General features: G+C 32.6%; 3 protein-coding genes and 1 non-coding gene across 9 annotated transcripts; 2 read left to right on the forward strand and 2 right to left on the reverse strand.

The window, feature by feature from the left end:
• Positions 1-1027: 1027 nt before the first annotated feature.
• Positions 1028-6974, reverse strand: LOC101261561 (uncharacterized). 4 transcript variants are annotated; one of them, XM_010313983.4, is made up of 7 exons: positions 6774-6971; positions 5484-5671; positions 4984-5353; positions 3869-4159; positions 2866-3030; positions 1810-1995; positions 1028-1356 (listed from the first exon to the last, which is right to left on the reverse strand). In XM_010313983.4, the coding sequence occupies exons 4-7, from the start codon at positions 4049-4051 to the stop codon at positions 1204-1206; spliced, it is 687 nt and encodes a 228-aa protein (XP_010312285.1). In that variant the 5' UTR covers positions 4052-4159; positions 4984-5353; positions 5484-5671; positions 6774-6971; the 3' UTR covers positions 1028-1203. The 4 variants fall into 4 exon arrangements, with proteins under 4 accessions (XP_010312285.1, XP_025883501.1, XP_069146639.1 ...); XM_026027716.2 differs by having other exon boundaries at positions 5484-5668; positions 6774-6915; XM_069290538.1 differs by having other exon boundaries at positions 6693-6910.
• On the reverse strand, positions 4678-6432 carry LOC101254855 (uncharacterized). Its single transcript, XM_004249766.1, has 5 exons — positions 6418-6432; positions 5484-5671; positions 5166-5353; positions 4984-5072; positions 4678-4728 (listed from the first exon to the last, which is right to left on the reverse strand). The coding sequence occupies exons 1-5, from the start codon at positions 6430-6432 to the stop codon at positions 4678-4680; spliced, it is 531 nt and encodes a 176-aa protein (XP_004249814.1).
• Positions 6975-9820: 2846 nt separating the features above from the next.
• Positions 9821-14418, forward strand: TRM16/32C (TONNEAU1 recruiting motif 16/32c). 3 transcript variants are annotated; one of them, XM_069290143.1, is made up of 6 exons: positions 9836-9899; positions 10551-10614; positions 10732-10954; positions 11407-11492; positions 11628-13302; positions 13685-14418. In XM_069290143.1, exons 3-6 carry the CDS (start codon positions 10807-10809, stop codon positions 14269-14271), a joined length of 2496 nt encoding a protein of 831 aa, XP_069146244.1. In that variant the 5' UTR covers positions 9836-9899; positions 10551-10614; positions 10732-10806; the 3' UTR covers positions 14272-14418. The 3 variants fall into 3 exon arrangements, with proteins under 3 accessions (XP_019071424.1, XP_069146244.1, XP_069146243.1); XM_069290142.1 differs by having other exon boundaries at positions 9837-9899; positions 10551-10620; XM_019215879.3 differs by lacking the exon at positions 10551-10614 and having other exon boundaries at positions 9821-9899.
• Positions 14419-14795: 377 nt separating this feature from the next.
• On the forward strand, positions 14796-14868 carry TRNAK-CUU (transfer RNA lysine (anticodon CUU)). Its single transcript has one exon. It is a non-coding gene; the product is annotated as a tRNA-Lys (tRNA).
• Positions 14869-15614: the final 746 nt, after the last annotated feature.

A 15614-nucleotide genomic window follows, 5' to 3' on the forward strand; every position in this document is an offset into this window, starting at 1 on the left:
AACTATTTTCTTTTATATATGTATAGCGAAATATACATATTTATATTTGATATAGAATAATTATGCAAATTATAAGTATAATACACAAATATAATTTTTGTGTTTGTTATCTATGAAAGTTGCTCTAATAATGAATGATGATTAATAGGTCACGTCTTAATCTTAATCACAACTGCATTATTTTATTGAACAAGTTTGTGACCACAATTTTTTCTTATACAATTTTTAAAAAAAAATTAAATCTATGTCAACAATTGTGCTTTCATCGAAATGATTGTTTAGTGCCTAATTTCTCGTGTTTATATAACATGAAAGAGAATGTCATATAAGTTTAAATTGTGCGTACCAACAACAACATATAATATCGAATTAAGTTATATTTGTAATAATGGCCGGTTAACTTATTTGTAACAACTAGCAAACATGAAAACAAGATGAGATAGAATCAAAAGGGCCTTTCACCTTTAACTAGACATTTCGTATTTGAGTTTTGAGAATGAGATTAAAAAACTTTCCTAGTTGATTTTTGCTTTAGAAGTACAAAAAGGTAAACAGTAATGTAATTCCAACTTTCATCACTGAGTGGCAACAACACAAGGTTATATACTCTCATTTGCCTAAGATTTGGTGGGCAGAGGTGTCTGGTGCATGTGATGGTGGGAACAAACTCGCACTGCAACAAAAATGATTTTTAGCGGCATTAAATATTGACATTAATAAAGAGTGTTAAAGTCTTTACTGGCATTAGTTAAATGTCATTAGAACCAATATCGCTAAAGGCTTTAGGGACATATACAAAGTGACAATTGCTGCTAAAAATACATATTTAGCGGCAATTGAGAATTAATTGCCGCTAATAATTATTTTTTATTGTACTGTCGTAATTATCATACGTAGACCAAGATAAGAAATGGATTTAGTTCAAGAGAAAACACTCCCAATTAGGTGCTTTTCTAATTGTTGCCTAAGCTTTGGTGGGCAGAGTTGCGGAATAAATATACCAGTGTAGACCAACACAAGCAATGTATTTAGTTTGAGAATAAAGAAACTCTTGATGCATTTAAAATCAACCATTGTCATCAATTCTTGGAAGTTGTAAGAGAAAAATAATTACGATAATTCATGTGTCTTCAGTTATATGGTGCTCTCTAGAGAAGATTATCTCATTACGATACAGCATCAGCATCAGCATTTCACTAAGATTTACTGGTGGATGCCTTCAACAACAACATCTTCTTTGTGTGACGTCTTCCTTTTCCTCTTCTTTTTCACACTTCCCTCGTCATTATTTAACTTTTTATCATTTGTAACCACGGGCTTCTTTTTCTTCTTGAGTACTGAGAGTGGATTTGGACCCTGTAGAAGGGAAGGCATAAACCATAGAGTCATTCAGGAACGCGTTCAGCTAAACATGCATGATGGCAATAACATCCATGAAACATATTATATATAAGTAAATGTGGTACGACTTGATCAATTTAGAGGAACAACAGGCAAAACAATTCACTTACAACATAATACATTCATTTGCGTCACTCAATCTTTTTCAACTCAAAGTAAATAGACGGCTATGCACACAGCAACCGTTAAATGCAGAAGTATACTTAAAAGAAATAATATCACACTTACATAAAAAAACATAACCACTTATTTCGAATATATGTCCAGCCATCTAGCGTAGAGAAAGAAAAAACCTTTTGTTCAGAGCTTACCGATCACAATTTGCACACAAGCTAATAGAATGAGAGAAGCAACAAGTTAAATTTTAAGTTGTGCAAGGGAAAATAAGAATATATTCTGAACCCTGACCTTAGCTTTCTTTCTCTTGCGAACTTTATCCTTGCGCTCCACATTTATATTAGTAATCTGATCCTCCAGGTCAGTTATAGGAAGACGTTCTTCTTCAGAAGATTTGGCAAACTGACTTTGAGATGGTGAAGGGTCTTCGACAAATGATTCCTCCTCCAGAGCAGAGATTAGGGGCACACAAGGTATCTATCCAGTTCAGGAAAGGAGAAACGAAGGTCAGAAAAAACAGGATAAAAGCCAGTTGGCATATACATAATAAATTGTTCTCCTAAATGTTGGAGGTCTTTCAGGTTCATTTTAAAGTAATACCTGTTTGCCCAAGCTTTTGAAATATCCTTATCATGAGAAGTGCTTTTCGGAAATCAGTGCTTTTCGGAAAAGTAATTTTGGAGAATAGCAGTTTGTGCTTTAGTTAATCAAATTGAAAAGCACTTCTGTCAATATTAGAACCGCAATTTGTGCTTTGGTCTTGGTTCCAACTTTTGGGAAAAAGCTACTGTTTTCAGCTTCTACTGCTACTTCAAAGCACTTAAATTTTTTTCCTAATAGTACGGTAAAACACCTCAAACCTCTAAAATATGCACTAAGGAAAAAAAAAAAAGGCAATTTTGACTGTTAATCTTACAAACAAGATATAAGATTTACAGATACAAAATAGATTCTGGTCACTCCCTTGTGAGTACTAAAATTTACAGAAATGTTTTACAGTTTTATCATCTTAGTCCCACATGCTAAGGCCAACTGGTGAACCACAATATAGTTCCTGTAGATGCACAAAGATCTCTTGTTTTTACCACTTCCCACAAAGATCTCTTGTTTTTACCACTTCCCACTTAGATATTTAAAAATATTTTGACTACTGACAAAAGTCAGAGATTGTGAGTTCCGCATTTTGAAATGGATGCAACCCTATTACACTAAGTAGTTGCCGGAGATTTTTTTCTGACAAGGCATCTTAAAATATGGGATTTTACAGTGCACAAGTTTTAGTAAGTGATATGACAGATATTACAATACATATAGGACATTATAATCAAGGAAAGTAAGTTCAAATACCACTCGAAGACTTCCACGCAAATCACCATCTTGAGTTTCATCTTCTTTCTGTGACGTCTTCCTTCTCCTCTTCCTTTTCACACTTCCCTCACCATTATTTAACTTCTTATCATTTGTAACCACAGGCTTCTTTTTCTTCTTGAGTACTGAAAGTGGATTTGGACCCTGTAGAAGGGAAGGCATAAACCATAGTCATTCAGGAACGCGTTCAGCTAAACATGCATGATGGCAATAACATCCATGAAACATATTATATATAAGTAAATATGGTACGACTTGATCAATTTAGAGGAACAACAGGCAAAACAATTCACTTACAACATAATACATTCATTTGCGTCACTCAATCTTTTTCAACTCAAAGTTAAGAGACGGCTATGCACACAGCAACCGTTAAATGCAGAAGTAATACTTATAAGAAATAATATCACACTTGCACAAAAAAAAAAATAACCTCTTATTTCGAATATATGTCCAGCCATCTAGCGTAGAGAAAGAAAAAAGCTTTGGTTCAGAGCTTAAGGATCACAATTCGTACGCCAGCTAAAATAACAAGATATTTATCAATCTAGATAAAGAAAAATCATTCTTTATGAATCAAGCAACTTTCAGAGTAACTCTTGTATCCTAGCAATCGCTCATGAAATGACACACACAGAAGTTCCAGAAAATCTCATTTATTAACATCATTATGGTTTCTGAAAAGTTCATGTCACAAACCAGCAAAAGCTGCACTTCCAAGGAATTGTCAGGGATGAGTTTTGTATCCCATATCTTTCTACATTTACCAGTCACTAACTTAATGTATGCTGCTTTGATAAAATGTGTGTTTACTTATCAAAAGAAAGAACTTGTACCAAAGGCATTGAAAATTAACGTGTAATATTTCACCTGAAAGTAGAGAATTGGTTCCTAAACAACGCTATTTAAATAGAATGAGAGAAGCAACAAGCTTAATTTTAAGTTGTGCAAGGGAAAATAAGAATATATTATGAACCCTAACCTTAGCTTTCTTTCTCTTGAAGCAAACTTTATCCTTGACATCACTTCCATTCCTCTTAACATTTTTCTTGATAATCTGAGCCTGTGAAACATCATGTATCTTTTCCTCTGATGCAACGGAAGAATTCCCTTGTTTGTCATCGGACAGTCTCCTGTTTTTCATTATGTACTCCTGGTAAGCCATACGAAGACGTTCTGCTTCAGAAGATTCGGCAAACTGATATTGAGATCGTGAAGGTTCTCCTAGAAATAATTTCTCCCCCACAGCAGATATTAGGGGCACACGAGGTATCTACCCAGTTCAGGAAAGGGGAAACAAAGGTTAGAAAAAAACAGGATAAAAGCCAGTTGGCATTTACATAATTAATTGTTCTCCTAAATGTTGGAGGTCTTTCAGGTTCATTTTGAAGTCATACCTGTTTGCCCAAGCTTTTGAAATATCCTTATTATGAGAAGTGCTTTTCGGAAAAGTAATTTTGGAGAGTAGCAGTTTGTGCTTTAGTTAATCAAATAGAAAAGCACTTCTGTCAATATTAGAACAGCAATTTGTGCTTGGTCGTGATTTCAGAAGTGCTTTTGGGAAAAAGCAACTGTTTTCAGCTTCTATTGCTACTTAAAAAGCACTTAATTTATTTTCTTATAAGTATGGTAAAACACCTCAAACCTCTAAAATACGCACTTAGGAAAAAAATAAGCAATTTTGATTGTTAATCAAACAACCTATAAGAGTTACAGATACAAAATGGATTCTGGTCACTCCTTCGCAACGAGTACATAAAATTTACAGAAATATTTTACAGTTTTATCATCTCAGTCCCACATGCTAAGGTCAACTGGTGAATCACAATATAGTCCTGTAGTCTGTAGAATGTAGATGCACAAAGATCTCTTGTTTTTACCACTTCCCACTCGTTTTAAAAATCTTTTGACTACTGACAGAAGTCAGAGATTGCGAGTTTCGCATTTTGAAATGGATGCAACAGATTATTTCACTAAGTAGTTCCTGAAGATTTTCTGACAATACATCCTAAAATATGGGTTTTTTCCAGTTCACATGATATGACGACATTACAATACATATAGGACATTATAATCGAGGAAAGTAAGTTCAAATACCTTTCGAAGACGTCCACGCAAATGACCATCTTCAGTAGCAACAACAAAGTTTTGAGAATTTTTCTGCCCAATAACTTCAGTTATGCAATCTTCAGCACGTTTCCATGTTTCATGGCCGCATCTTCAATAGAGTAAGATGTGGCATAACTCAAAAGACTGTTGTGAGAACTGAAGCAACATACATCCTGCTCTGGAGAGAAGCAATAAGAAGAAGAGAATAAATGCTAATCGTGCAACAGTACAAAGACTTTTAGCTGCTTCCAGTGCTTTGGATATGGGAAGACTCTCTGCTTCCTGTTTGGATAAGGGAAGACTCTCTGCTTCCAGTGTTTTGGATAAGAGAACAAACTCCAACTCCGCAAGAAGGCATCTGAAGGAAAGAGGAGACAGGAAGTGACCAAACAGTTTAAAATCGAAACATATTTAGCTTTTGTGCAAACAAAGTTAGATCATGTAAAGACCATAGCAGAAAAGAGACAAATGGAGCTGTTGAAATAAACCTGGTTGTAAAGAGTTCAACTCTGGCGCCAAGACTATTTTCCAATGCAGTCTTAAGTGGTATGTCTTTAACAACAAGTGTATACACCAATGTTCCATCACATAAGATCTTAAACGGCTCTCTAAACCCAAAACAAGTTTTATAAAACTTCAACGCTTTCTTATGTTGTTTCTGTTTTTTCACTCTCTTCTGTCAGCAGGCAAGAGAAAGGAGAAAGAAAAAGAAGTTAAAACTTCAACATAAAATGATAAAAAGATACATATGAAGCTAAGGTCAAGTTTAATCAATAGAATTTTAAGAAATTCATTCATGACCAAAGGGATATCTAATTTGATAAATGCATCCATAAATTGCAACAACATACAGTAGTTACTTACAAGAAACTGAAGGAATTTTCAACTGGAGAACACTGCAACACTATTAGTAATAATATAAAGAAAAACTATATATTTGAACGGCATCAAAAAAAAAAAGAAGTATAATAAAAACAGAGACAGAAGATAAGGACCCGAATAGATCATGGACACACAGACACCTTAATCTGAAGAGTTCAAAGTTGAAATTCATAACTAGCAATATATCGAAACTCAAGAAGTCATATCATCAAATTTCATAAGCTTTGAAGTCTACGCACCAAAAGAAAAAAACTTTCAGGCTTAACCCAAGAACTCGCTCAAATCTTGATGTTAATTCAAGCCTAGGGTTAGATTAATTCTCCAATGTCATAAATTCAATGATATTCAAACAATACACTAAACTTACCTACTTAATATACCAAAAGTTAAAAAATAATAATCAACGTTGCAAAACCTATGTTAATCGCTGGAGAACAGAAATTGCAGAATTTGTCAATTCATCAATTCAATACCGTCTAATCATCCTATTGAAGTAAGCTGTTGCAGCAAGCAATTCTTCAAAATTCGTAACGTGCTTACCGGATTCTTCTTCATGTTGCAAAAGACTTCAAGATTTTTTTATCACAGTGAACTAAGCCGCTATTGAAATCAGAGGAAGAGAGAATTGGAAGCTTCTGTATTTTACTATGGAAAACTGAATACAACGAATGATATGAAGCAAATATATATAGTTTGACATCATATACAAACTACTCTTTACTTTATAACTAACTATAACTAACTATATGTAACTGACGGTAACTAATTGAACACTAATGACTTAACTACCGTTAATTAACCACTTAACTCCTCACCTCACTTTGTTTATTACTGATCATGTTGTGACCTCCTAAGGGGAAGATGGTTCAGAAGAGCGAGATGAAAAGTATTCTTACTACTGTAAGCTGAGAGCAATAATGCAATCCAGAGCAGGAGGAGGCGCAAATGGTGGTTCAACCACAGGCCGGAGCATTGCAGGTGGCCGGAATCGAGGAGATGATGAAAAGGAAACCTAAGCTAATCATGTTAGCCGGAATCGAGGAGATGAGTTTTACTACTTGTTTTATGAACTCTTTGGCTGTTTGGACTTGGGCTTTAGGCCCAAGTATGTAACTCTTTTCTTTATAGGGAAAAATTGTGCAGACAAATTATTAATTAACTTAAAATAAATAAAATTATTATTATTTTTGATTAGTTTGCTAATTATATAATTGGTGTCATTCGAATATTGCTTTTGAGATTTTTTTTTATATCAATATATAAGCTTGTACTTTTCCACTTTAATTCTATACAATTCAGCGTATAATATCTATTAAGTCTTTATACTGATACAATTAATATGACATACATGTAAAAAGTACATGATTAAATATATAATTAATTAATTATCATCAAAAATAAATAATATATAACATTTGTGAACTAAATCAATTTAATAATTAATACAAAAGTCCAAAGTGTTAACAAAATAATTTTTCCTTACCACAAAAAACTGTTACGGTAATAAATTTGAAGATCATTAATGCGTATTCCTTTTCTCAGTATCATTAAGTGGCCATAATTTTTTTCCTTGACCAATGAATTAAGAACACATTCCCATCGTATATATATATATATATATATATATATATATATATATATATATATATATATAATGGGAATTAAAATATTACAAAATATATAATTATTTAAATATTAAATACTATCATCTGAATTACATGAATATGTAATGATTTTTTAACTTCATTCAACTAATTTTTGACTAAATATCTAATTTGTTAAAAAAAGTTAAGTTACATTAAAGGGTGAGTAAAAAAATCATTAAGTTAAAAAGTTCGAATTAGGGTACATGTACATCAATTTTTTATGAGCATATCTATATGGTTATATCAAAATTTTATTGATTTAATGGCGCAAAAGATTTATGATTCGTAAATATATATTTTTTAATTTGCATTTTTACAAGAAAATAAATGGTACTTTATAATGCAATGAATAATTAATATTGTAGAAAAGTCTTTTCATCTACTCTTATTGAAATTCTTCAATATTAACTTACCAAAATAAAGTTAAAAAAGTACTTTATAGAGTAACACATTATAATAATATAGCCAAATTTTTGTCTACTCTTATAAAAATACTACTTAATGTTTTTGATATTTTTAAAAATTGTTCTACCTTTTGTGTTTTCAATTTAATTGCATTGTAGCGATATATTTATATAAATTCATATAAAGTGTTTGCAAAGAATGTATCACAATTTTTGGGAATTCAAGAAAGAAACAAAATTGTCAAAATTATTTCTTTTGTTTGGTATGTCTATTGCTTCTTTCTTTTCTTTTTTTCAATTGATTTACGATGTACACAACTAATTTGTTGTTGTTTTTTTGACATCATATAAGTTCATTTTGACTTTTTCGTATTTCTTAGTTTTTTTTTTGTATATTTTAATGTAATGTTATTGCTTCACATTATATTTACTTGATATGAGCATGAATTTATATTTTAGTGATTACATATTTTTACAAAGTATTATAATTTTTGGTGTCTTTTCATAATTCATATCCTCTTATCACTACATTCTATGAGTATAAATAGATTAAACTCTTATTCATGTTATTTGAAAAATATAATATTGATTGATGTGGAATACACATGCAAAGCACGTGTCTAGAAACTAGTATTATTAAAAATGAGAATAAAAAAATTGAAAGTTGAAACGATTTTACCCCTTCTATAAAATATTTTTTTCGGTTGGATGTTCTCAAATTAACTTAGTTGATTCAATTTTTATTATTTTTAATAAATATTAAAAAGAGATAAAATAGAAAGAAAAAAACAAGAGTGTGCAGGTCTTCTTCTCTTTGGTGAAGACGACGACTTGAAAGAGGTGGATGGGGTTTTTTTTTTTTTGTTTTAACAATTAATATTAATTTTAAATTAAAAAATTAAACTATTTAATTGACGAGTGGAAAAAAATATTAAGTTTCTTTTGAAAAAATAAAAATATAATAATATTCAGATTTTTCATGCGCTTAGTGAAGTGAAAAATAATTTTTTGCCACATCAATATTTGTGTTTAATAAATATACTCTTTTGAATTATTTAAGTATTTAATATATAATAGTCATAATTGAGATATTTATATGAAATATGCATATAACTTTAAGGAGTTAGGAGTTACGAATAATTAGTAAATATGTAATAGTCGTAATTGAGTATAGTTGTTTTGTTTTGTTAGTTGTCAGCGGGATCTTTTTAGTTTTATAATGCTAAAAAAATTCAAAAGCCATTCAAATATTACTCTATAATCTAATTATCAAAGACTGAATTTTATATTTAAAGGGAGGAATTAGATGATTAATAAAAATTGTAACACTTTACTATGATTATTGTAAGGTTCTATTTACCTGATTATTATTTTCTTGACAATTTTTTAACCAATTCAAGCATGTATTTCATATCTTTATTTCTTTTTTTAAAGAAATAATTTATCTGTATCTAATTATTTGTCCATCTCTGAATTGACATATCTAAAAAATAATTTATTAGCATAATGAATTTAATATTTTACTCTTATTAACTATAAAGTGAAAAAATTAATATTTTTAAGAAAATGTATCTTTTTCAAAATAATTAAATGAGGGTATAATAAAATTCTTACCCTTATTAATTACAAAGTGAATGAACTAAAAATATAAGATTTACAAAAAAATTTATATTTTTCGAAGTATTTAATGATAATAATATATTAATTGTATTCTTATAATTAAATTTGAAAAATAATAATATATAAAAACCTATTCATATTTTAAAAAGTAAAAAAAAATTATTTTGTATAAGCGGTTAGTACATAAAGAGGGAGAAACGGAGAACGGTTGGCATACAAATGGCGCCAAAACTAAGAGAGAAATTGTTCATTATTTTCCACTCATCAAAAACAGATAAAATTACTATCGCTTTATCTATTTTTTGTTTCTTCAGATTATGACATTTCTGCTATTGCTAGGCATATTATGAAGGTACGAGGATGACATATATTCAGTATTTAATTTAATTTTTTCCAATTTTTCTGAAGATATTTTATTGTGATGGATCTCAAAATTTATTACCCAGAAACAAATTAAATTTTCAAAGTTTACTTGTTAGATCAAATTAGATGTCCAGCACGATTTACGAGGTGGATCGGGTTAATCTAAACCTAAAACTTCCTATGTGGAATATAGATTTATATATAAAATTGTCATGTATGAACTAATAACTTGAAAATACAATGGGTTTAATGGTTGAACGTATAGAGATTAAATACTGGATCCGCCCCTGATGGGTGGTTTCGTTTAAGGAAAATATTTTTTCCATTAAAAAATAGATTCTTTGGAAATTCTTTTTCCAATATTTGGTTTGGTATGGAAAAATAGGTGACATGATAATTGTACAAAGTGTAATATAGATTGTAAAGTAATACTCACAACAATAACAAATGAGTGAAATCTCATAAATGGGATCTGAAAAGGACAGAGTGTATGCACATATTATTCGTATATCGTGGAGGTAGAAATGCGTCTCTGAATGACCCTTGGCTCAAATATAGCATATGAGAGCATGCAAAAGTAAAGAATAAGACCTTGCAAATAATACCAATAGCGAAAGTAATAACAAGTGTTTCTTTGAAGGTATTCACATGTTCCTTTAATGATTTCTTTGGTCCTTCGGAAAACAACCTATCTACTCCACGAGGTAGGGGTAAGGTCTCGCGCATGAATTCTTACATTCCCTTTTATTTTTTATTGTGTTCTGTTAGCACCTTGTTGATCCATCAGTTTTAGCTAATCCGGTATAATTCACATGTATCAGGTGTAGGATGCTGCAAAACTCTAAATCAATTAGGTAGTATCTGTAGCTTGTTCACAAAGAGTATATTGTAACACAATGGGGAAGGGTTTGAGAAGTCGACGAGAATGTAATCCTCCGGGATGCATGTTTGGGATACTTCATCATTTAAATCAACAACATCGGTGGCATCAAGTCAGGAAACGCCTCCCGTACATCAAGCAGGGCGGTGCAAAGCATATTGTTGGTAAGAAAAGCATTAGTTGTTGGTAGATATAGAAATGATCGGAAACAGACTCTGTATCCCACAAAGATAGGGGTAAGGTCTGCGTATATCCTATCCTTCCCAAATCTCACTTGTGGGATTATATTGTGTATGTTGTCATAGATATAAAAATGATCATATTTTCATTTTATATAGGAGAGGCTTAAACCTATTTATTGTGAAGTAGAATTGTCCATATTCAACTTATCATTTTATTCAGTTGGCACCAGGAATTTTGCTAAGGGTATTCAAGGTTTAAATATATGTACAAGAAGTAAATCTTGACTTACATACTCGGTACAATTTTCCGATGAAGGATGTCCAGTCATGCTATACGCCACTCCTTTTAGTTAGTCCTTGGCTACTAACATGATTTGACACTTGAAACAAGTGAGTAGAAAAGAAAGTGTGATATACTGTGTCATTTTTTTCAGCGGCAGGAGATCGTGGGAGTAATGCAACTGCAACTGATTCTTCTAACACTCCAGAAAAAATAAATGTCAAATCGGAAGATTTCCCTGTAAGTAACCTGCTTCATGCTTGCCTCTTGTTCTTCTTACGCTTCTGTTTTGTCGTTGTTTCTTCTGATACATGTGCAAAGAGACAACATGTGTTTTGCACATAACTGTATATGCTAACAAATTCATTATTTCAGATTGTAGTGAAAGCAGAAGCCAAAACAGTAGCCACGCAGCAAAAAAGTTCAATAAAATCTCGTTTAAAAACTTTGATCACAAAAGAGCTACTATCTAGTAAAAGGGTCCAACATCGCCGAACTTTGTCCTGTCCTATAACAATGCCGCTGGAACAAACTGCTCCTATTCGTTATCTAGGCCCTGCCAATGTAGAGCATTCTCCGAAAATTCGTCTAAATGATGAGATATTGCAGCAGCCTCAGAATAAGAATTTGTCCGTTGCTAGTTTGTTAGATCCACCCCTGCCGGAGAAGAGAAAGGATGCTGTTACCAACAACAAGAAATGTGAGTTGTGTGCTTCTATGCTTGATATGAATCACTTAAAGCAATGTGATACTAAAAAGAATGGGAAACAACCAAGTACAAACTTCAGTTTTCGTCGTACACAGTCACTTTATCTTAGAGAGCAGACTAAAAATGTGTCAGTTGAAGAGTCGAAGCTATTCTTGGATGCTCTTGATTTACTAAACATGAGAGAGGAGTTGTTCCTTAAAATATTACAGGACCCGAATTCTTCATTAGCACGTCAGTTACAAGGTACACGTGCATCCAAAGGCTTAACCAAGTCCGTGTCATTTCCTTCGCGTTTGTCACTTGAAAAAATTGCTGCCAGGTCAAGCAATGATAAGAGCAGCCAAGATAAGTCACAAATTAGAGGTAAACTGTTGGGGTCAGCTGGATTTGAATCTGCAGAAAAGTTGAATAGACATTTAGTAGCGAGGAACAAGGAGGAAGTCACAAAAGGTGTACTGACAAGACTTGAATCATTTGATAAGCTCCCTCCGAGTTCACCAGCTGCACTCAAACACAAGCGCCACAATAGTAAACTTGTCCTTGCACGTTTCAGGAATTTGAAGGAGAAAATAACACATGCTCTCAAGGAAAGCCGTAAGGAGAAGCATCGGATTGCTATGGATGCTGTCCTTCATAAGGTTCCACACGGTCATATGTCATTGAAGAATGTTAAACCAGATGGAAGTGACGGATCATTTTCAGAAAGTACTGGTAACACTTCTCGCTGTCATTCTCCATTTAGCAAGAGTCAGATGAAATCCTTTAAAAGAACGTCATCGCTCAATGACTCGTTGGACAGTTACAGTAGATTACTTGAAACCTGCTTTAGTAGGGATGAAAAACAGAACAGCTCCGAAAGGTCGAGTTTGAGAGCATCTAGATCACCTTCACCAGCTAGAAGTAGGACTATAGCCCTGGAAAGGATTCTTTCCTTACCTGATCTTAGGCATTACTCTTCTTTCCGAATTGAGGAAACTCCCGAAGCTAGCTATTCAGAAACACTCGATACAGCTGCTTCGACTGCATCTAGCAGCAACTTATATTCAGGGGCTACCAGGTCCAATGAGCAAAAGTCCCTGGATATTCCTTTAGGTTCAGAAAAGAAAACTCAACAAGATTCATGTTCAGACTCAAAGATTCTAGAAAATTCTCTTGATGTTAGCGAGAATTCCGATGACATTGGTGGCTTAAAGGCAGAGGAGAACTCTTTTCCAGTTGAATACAATATGGATGACAATTTATCTACTAACTCCACTTTGGATAAACCGATTTCGACTACTTTGCCTGATATGATAATTCAAGAAGCTAGTACCATTCCAGCAGATCTCTCCGCGATTGAAGGTATTATTTTGAGTCAATCTTATATTCTTCTCCCATTCTCCATACATTTTACACAACCTTAACCACTGAGCTATCTCTCTCAATTGTTTCATTTTGTGTTAAAAGTTAAATTATTAGCGTAGAAATCATATTTGACCTATATACTTGTGTTTTCATCACTGCTCACGCTATCAATGACCCCAACATGGTATTATCCTTTAGTCGTCATTGAAAATTTTGTTGGCATTTATGTTAAGATAATGGTGATCCCGCCGTCTTCAAATCTTGGGTCCGCCTCTGGTGGTGCATATTTGCTGCAAGCATATTAGAACGAAAACCAAAACTTCTAAATTTCTGCAGCAATGTTGTTATTTTTTGGCTAACTAACTGAATGTTTCCTCAGGTATAGCGGAAAATGCATTTGATTCCAATGAAGAAGAAATATTAGACCATGAACAGATGACAAGTCTATTGCAAATTCAGGTGGACGAAAAAAACAAAGCTGAATTCAATTATGTAAAAGATGTACTGAACCTATCAGGCTTTAGTGGAAATGAATTTATGAACCTTTCAGTATTTGAAGAACTTGGAGGATCTTTTCTTCATCAACCCGAATGTTCAGGATACGCTGAAGAAAGGGGGAACTATGATCAACTTCTTCTATTTGATTTGATCAATGAGGTCTTACTACAACTTTACGAGAGATCATCGTTATACTGGCCAAAGGCCTTAACGTCTCGTTCTTATATACATCCAATGCTACATGTTGGATACTATCTGCTTGAAGAGGTATGGAAAGATGTAAGCTGGTGGCTCAGCTACAAACTGGAGAATGATCAATCATTACTTGATGATGCTGCGAGCCGTGATCTGGATAAAAGGGACAATTGGATGAACCTGCAATTTGATGCAGAGTGTGTTGGATTGGAGCTCGAAGAACTCATATTCGATGATCTTTTAGACGAGCTAATATTCATCGACGTTTATTAGTCCTTCTCAGGTAGGTGCATTACATTTCTTTTCTTCTTCATAGAAATTGTTCAGCCAGTTCTCTCTCAGTTGATAGAGTATAGGCAAAAAACTAGTGATTGAGTAAATATTTCGTAACAAAATTGTTCTAAACTGTATAGATTTAGTAGATTAAGCTCGGCGCATATATAAGAAGATGCAGTTGAGTTTTCTGTAGTATAACTATAATCGAGAAGTGGAGAATGCTTATCATCCAAGCAACTCCCTCTTGTCGTTATGTTCCATTGGAAGTACTAATAGATGTAAGATATCCTGTTCAAGTGAAGATCTGTATTTTGTGCTCTATTTTCAAGAAATGTTTGTGGGAAGATTTCCAAAAGGATTCTCAAGTTAAGTGAACAGTATTTGTAATCTATGATTTATTTATTTTTAAACTCTATGGACACAACATCGGAGAATGAAAAATATGTATTAGCTATGAAGATGAGGATAACCTGTAATTTTGTGTTCGGTGAAATATATATTGTAAAATTAGTTAAACACAAGCCCGTCTAGCTCAGTTGGTAGAGCGCAAGGCTCTTAACCTTGTGGTCGTGGGTTCGAGCCCCACGGTGGGCGTTTTTTGATTTTTTTTTAAAAAAAAGTTTATCTAGAGCATGTATAATTCAATTATGATATATCTGATAATCTTGGTGGGCGTTTCTGGATTTTTTTTAATTTTTCATATCATTCAACGAGGGTGTACATTCGTCACTTGGTTCGTTTTATTAGGGTTTTGATTTTAAATACGCTAAATCAATAACAAATCAAAAGATATTCTTTATAGGATTGGTCATTAACGGTTCGATTTTCGATTTATCCAATAAGCAAATGCCTCATAAAATAAATATATGATTTTATACTTCTCTAACAATTAGGCACGAGGCAATGAAACAATCAAATCACCTGCAAAAATCAGAAATTAGGTCAGTAAGAGTAGAAGTACTATGATGTGTGTAGATCATGTAGAAGTACTGATATAGCATAATATGAAATTTCTTATGTGAAGTAGAAGTACTATGATGTGTGTAGATCTGTAGAGTACCGATATAATGTCTAGTTATATTAAATTATTAATATTTAATATTTATGAAGGATAATATAGTTATGAGTTACAATCGTCTTATTGGGATAACGATTTATTCAATATCCCAATACTAAAAATAAATACCAAATCGATAACCAAATAATTTAATATTTTTTTCGATTCAATTTTTGCACGCCCGTATATTTTAACTATGATATATCTTTCTGTTCTAAATTCTAGTTCTCTATTCGAGAGTATTAAATTTGTTCCTAACCAACATTCATGCGCTATACCTTTC

This window comes from Solanum lycopersicum, chromosome 10, assembly GCF_036512215.1.
Source record: "Solanum lycopersicum chromosome 10, SLM_r2.1".
NCBI lineage: Eukaryota > Viridiplantae > Streptophyta > Magnoliopsida > Solanales > Solanaceae > Solanum > Solanum lycopersicum.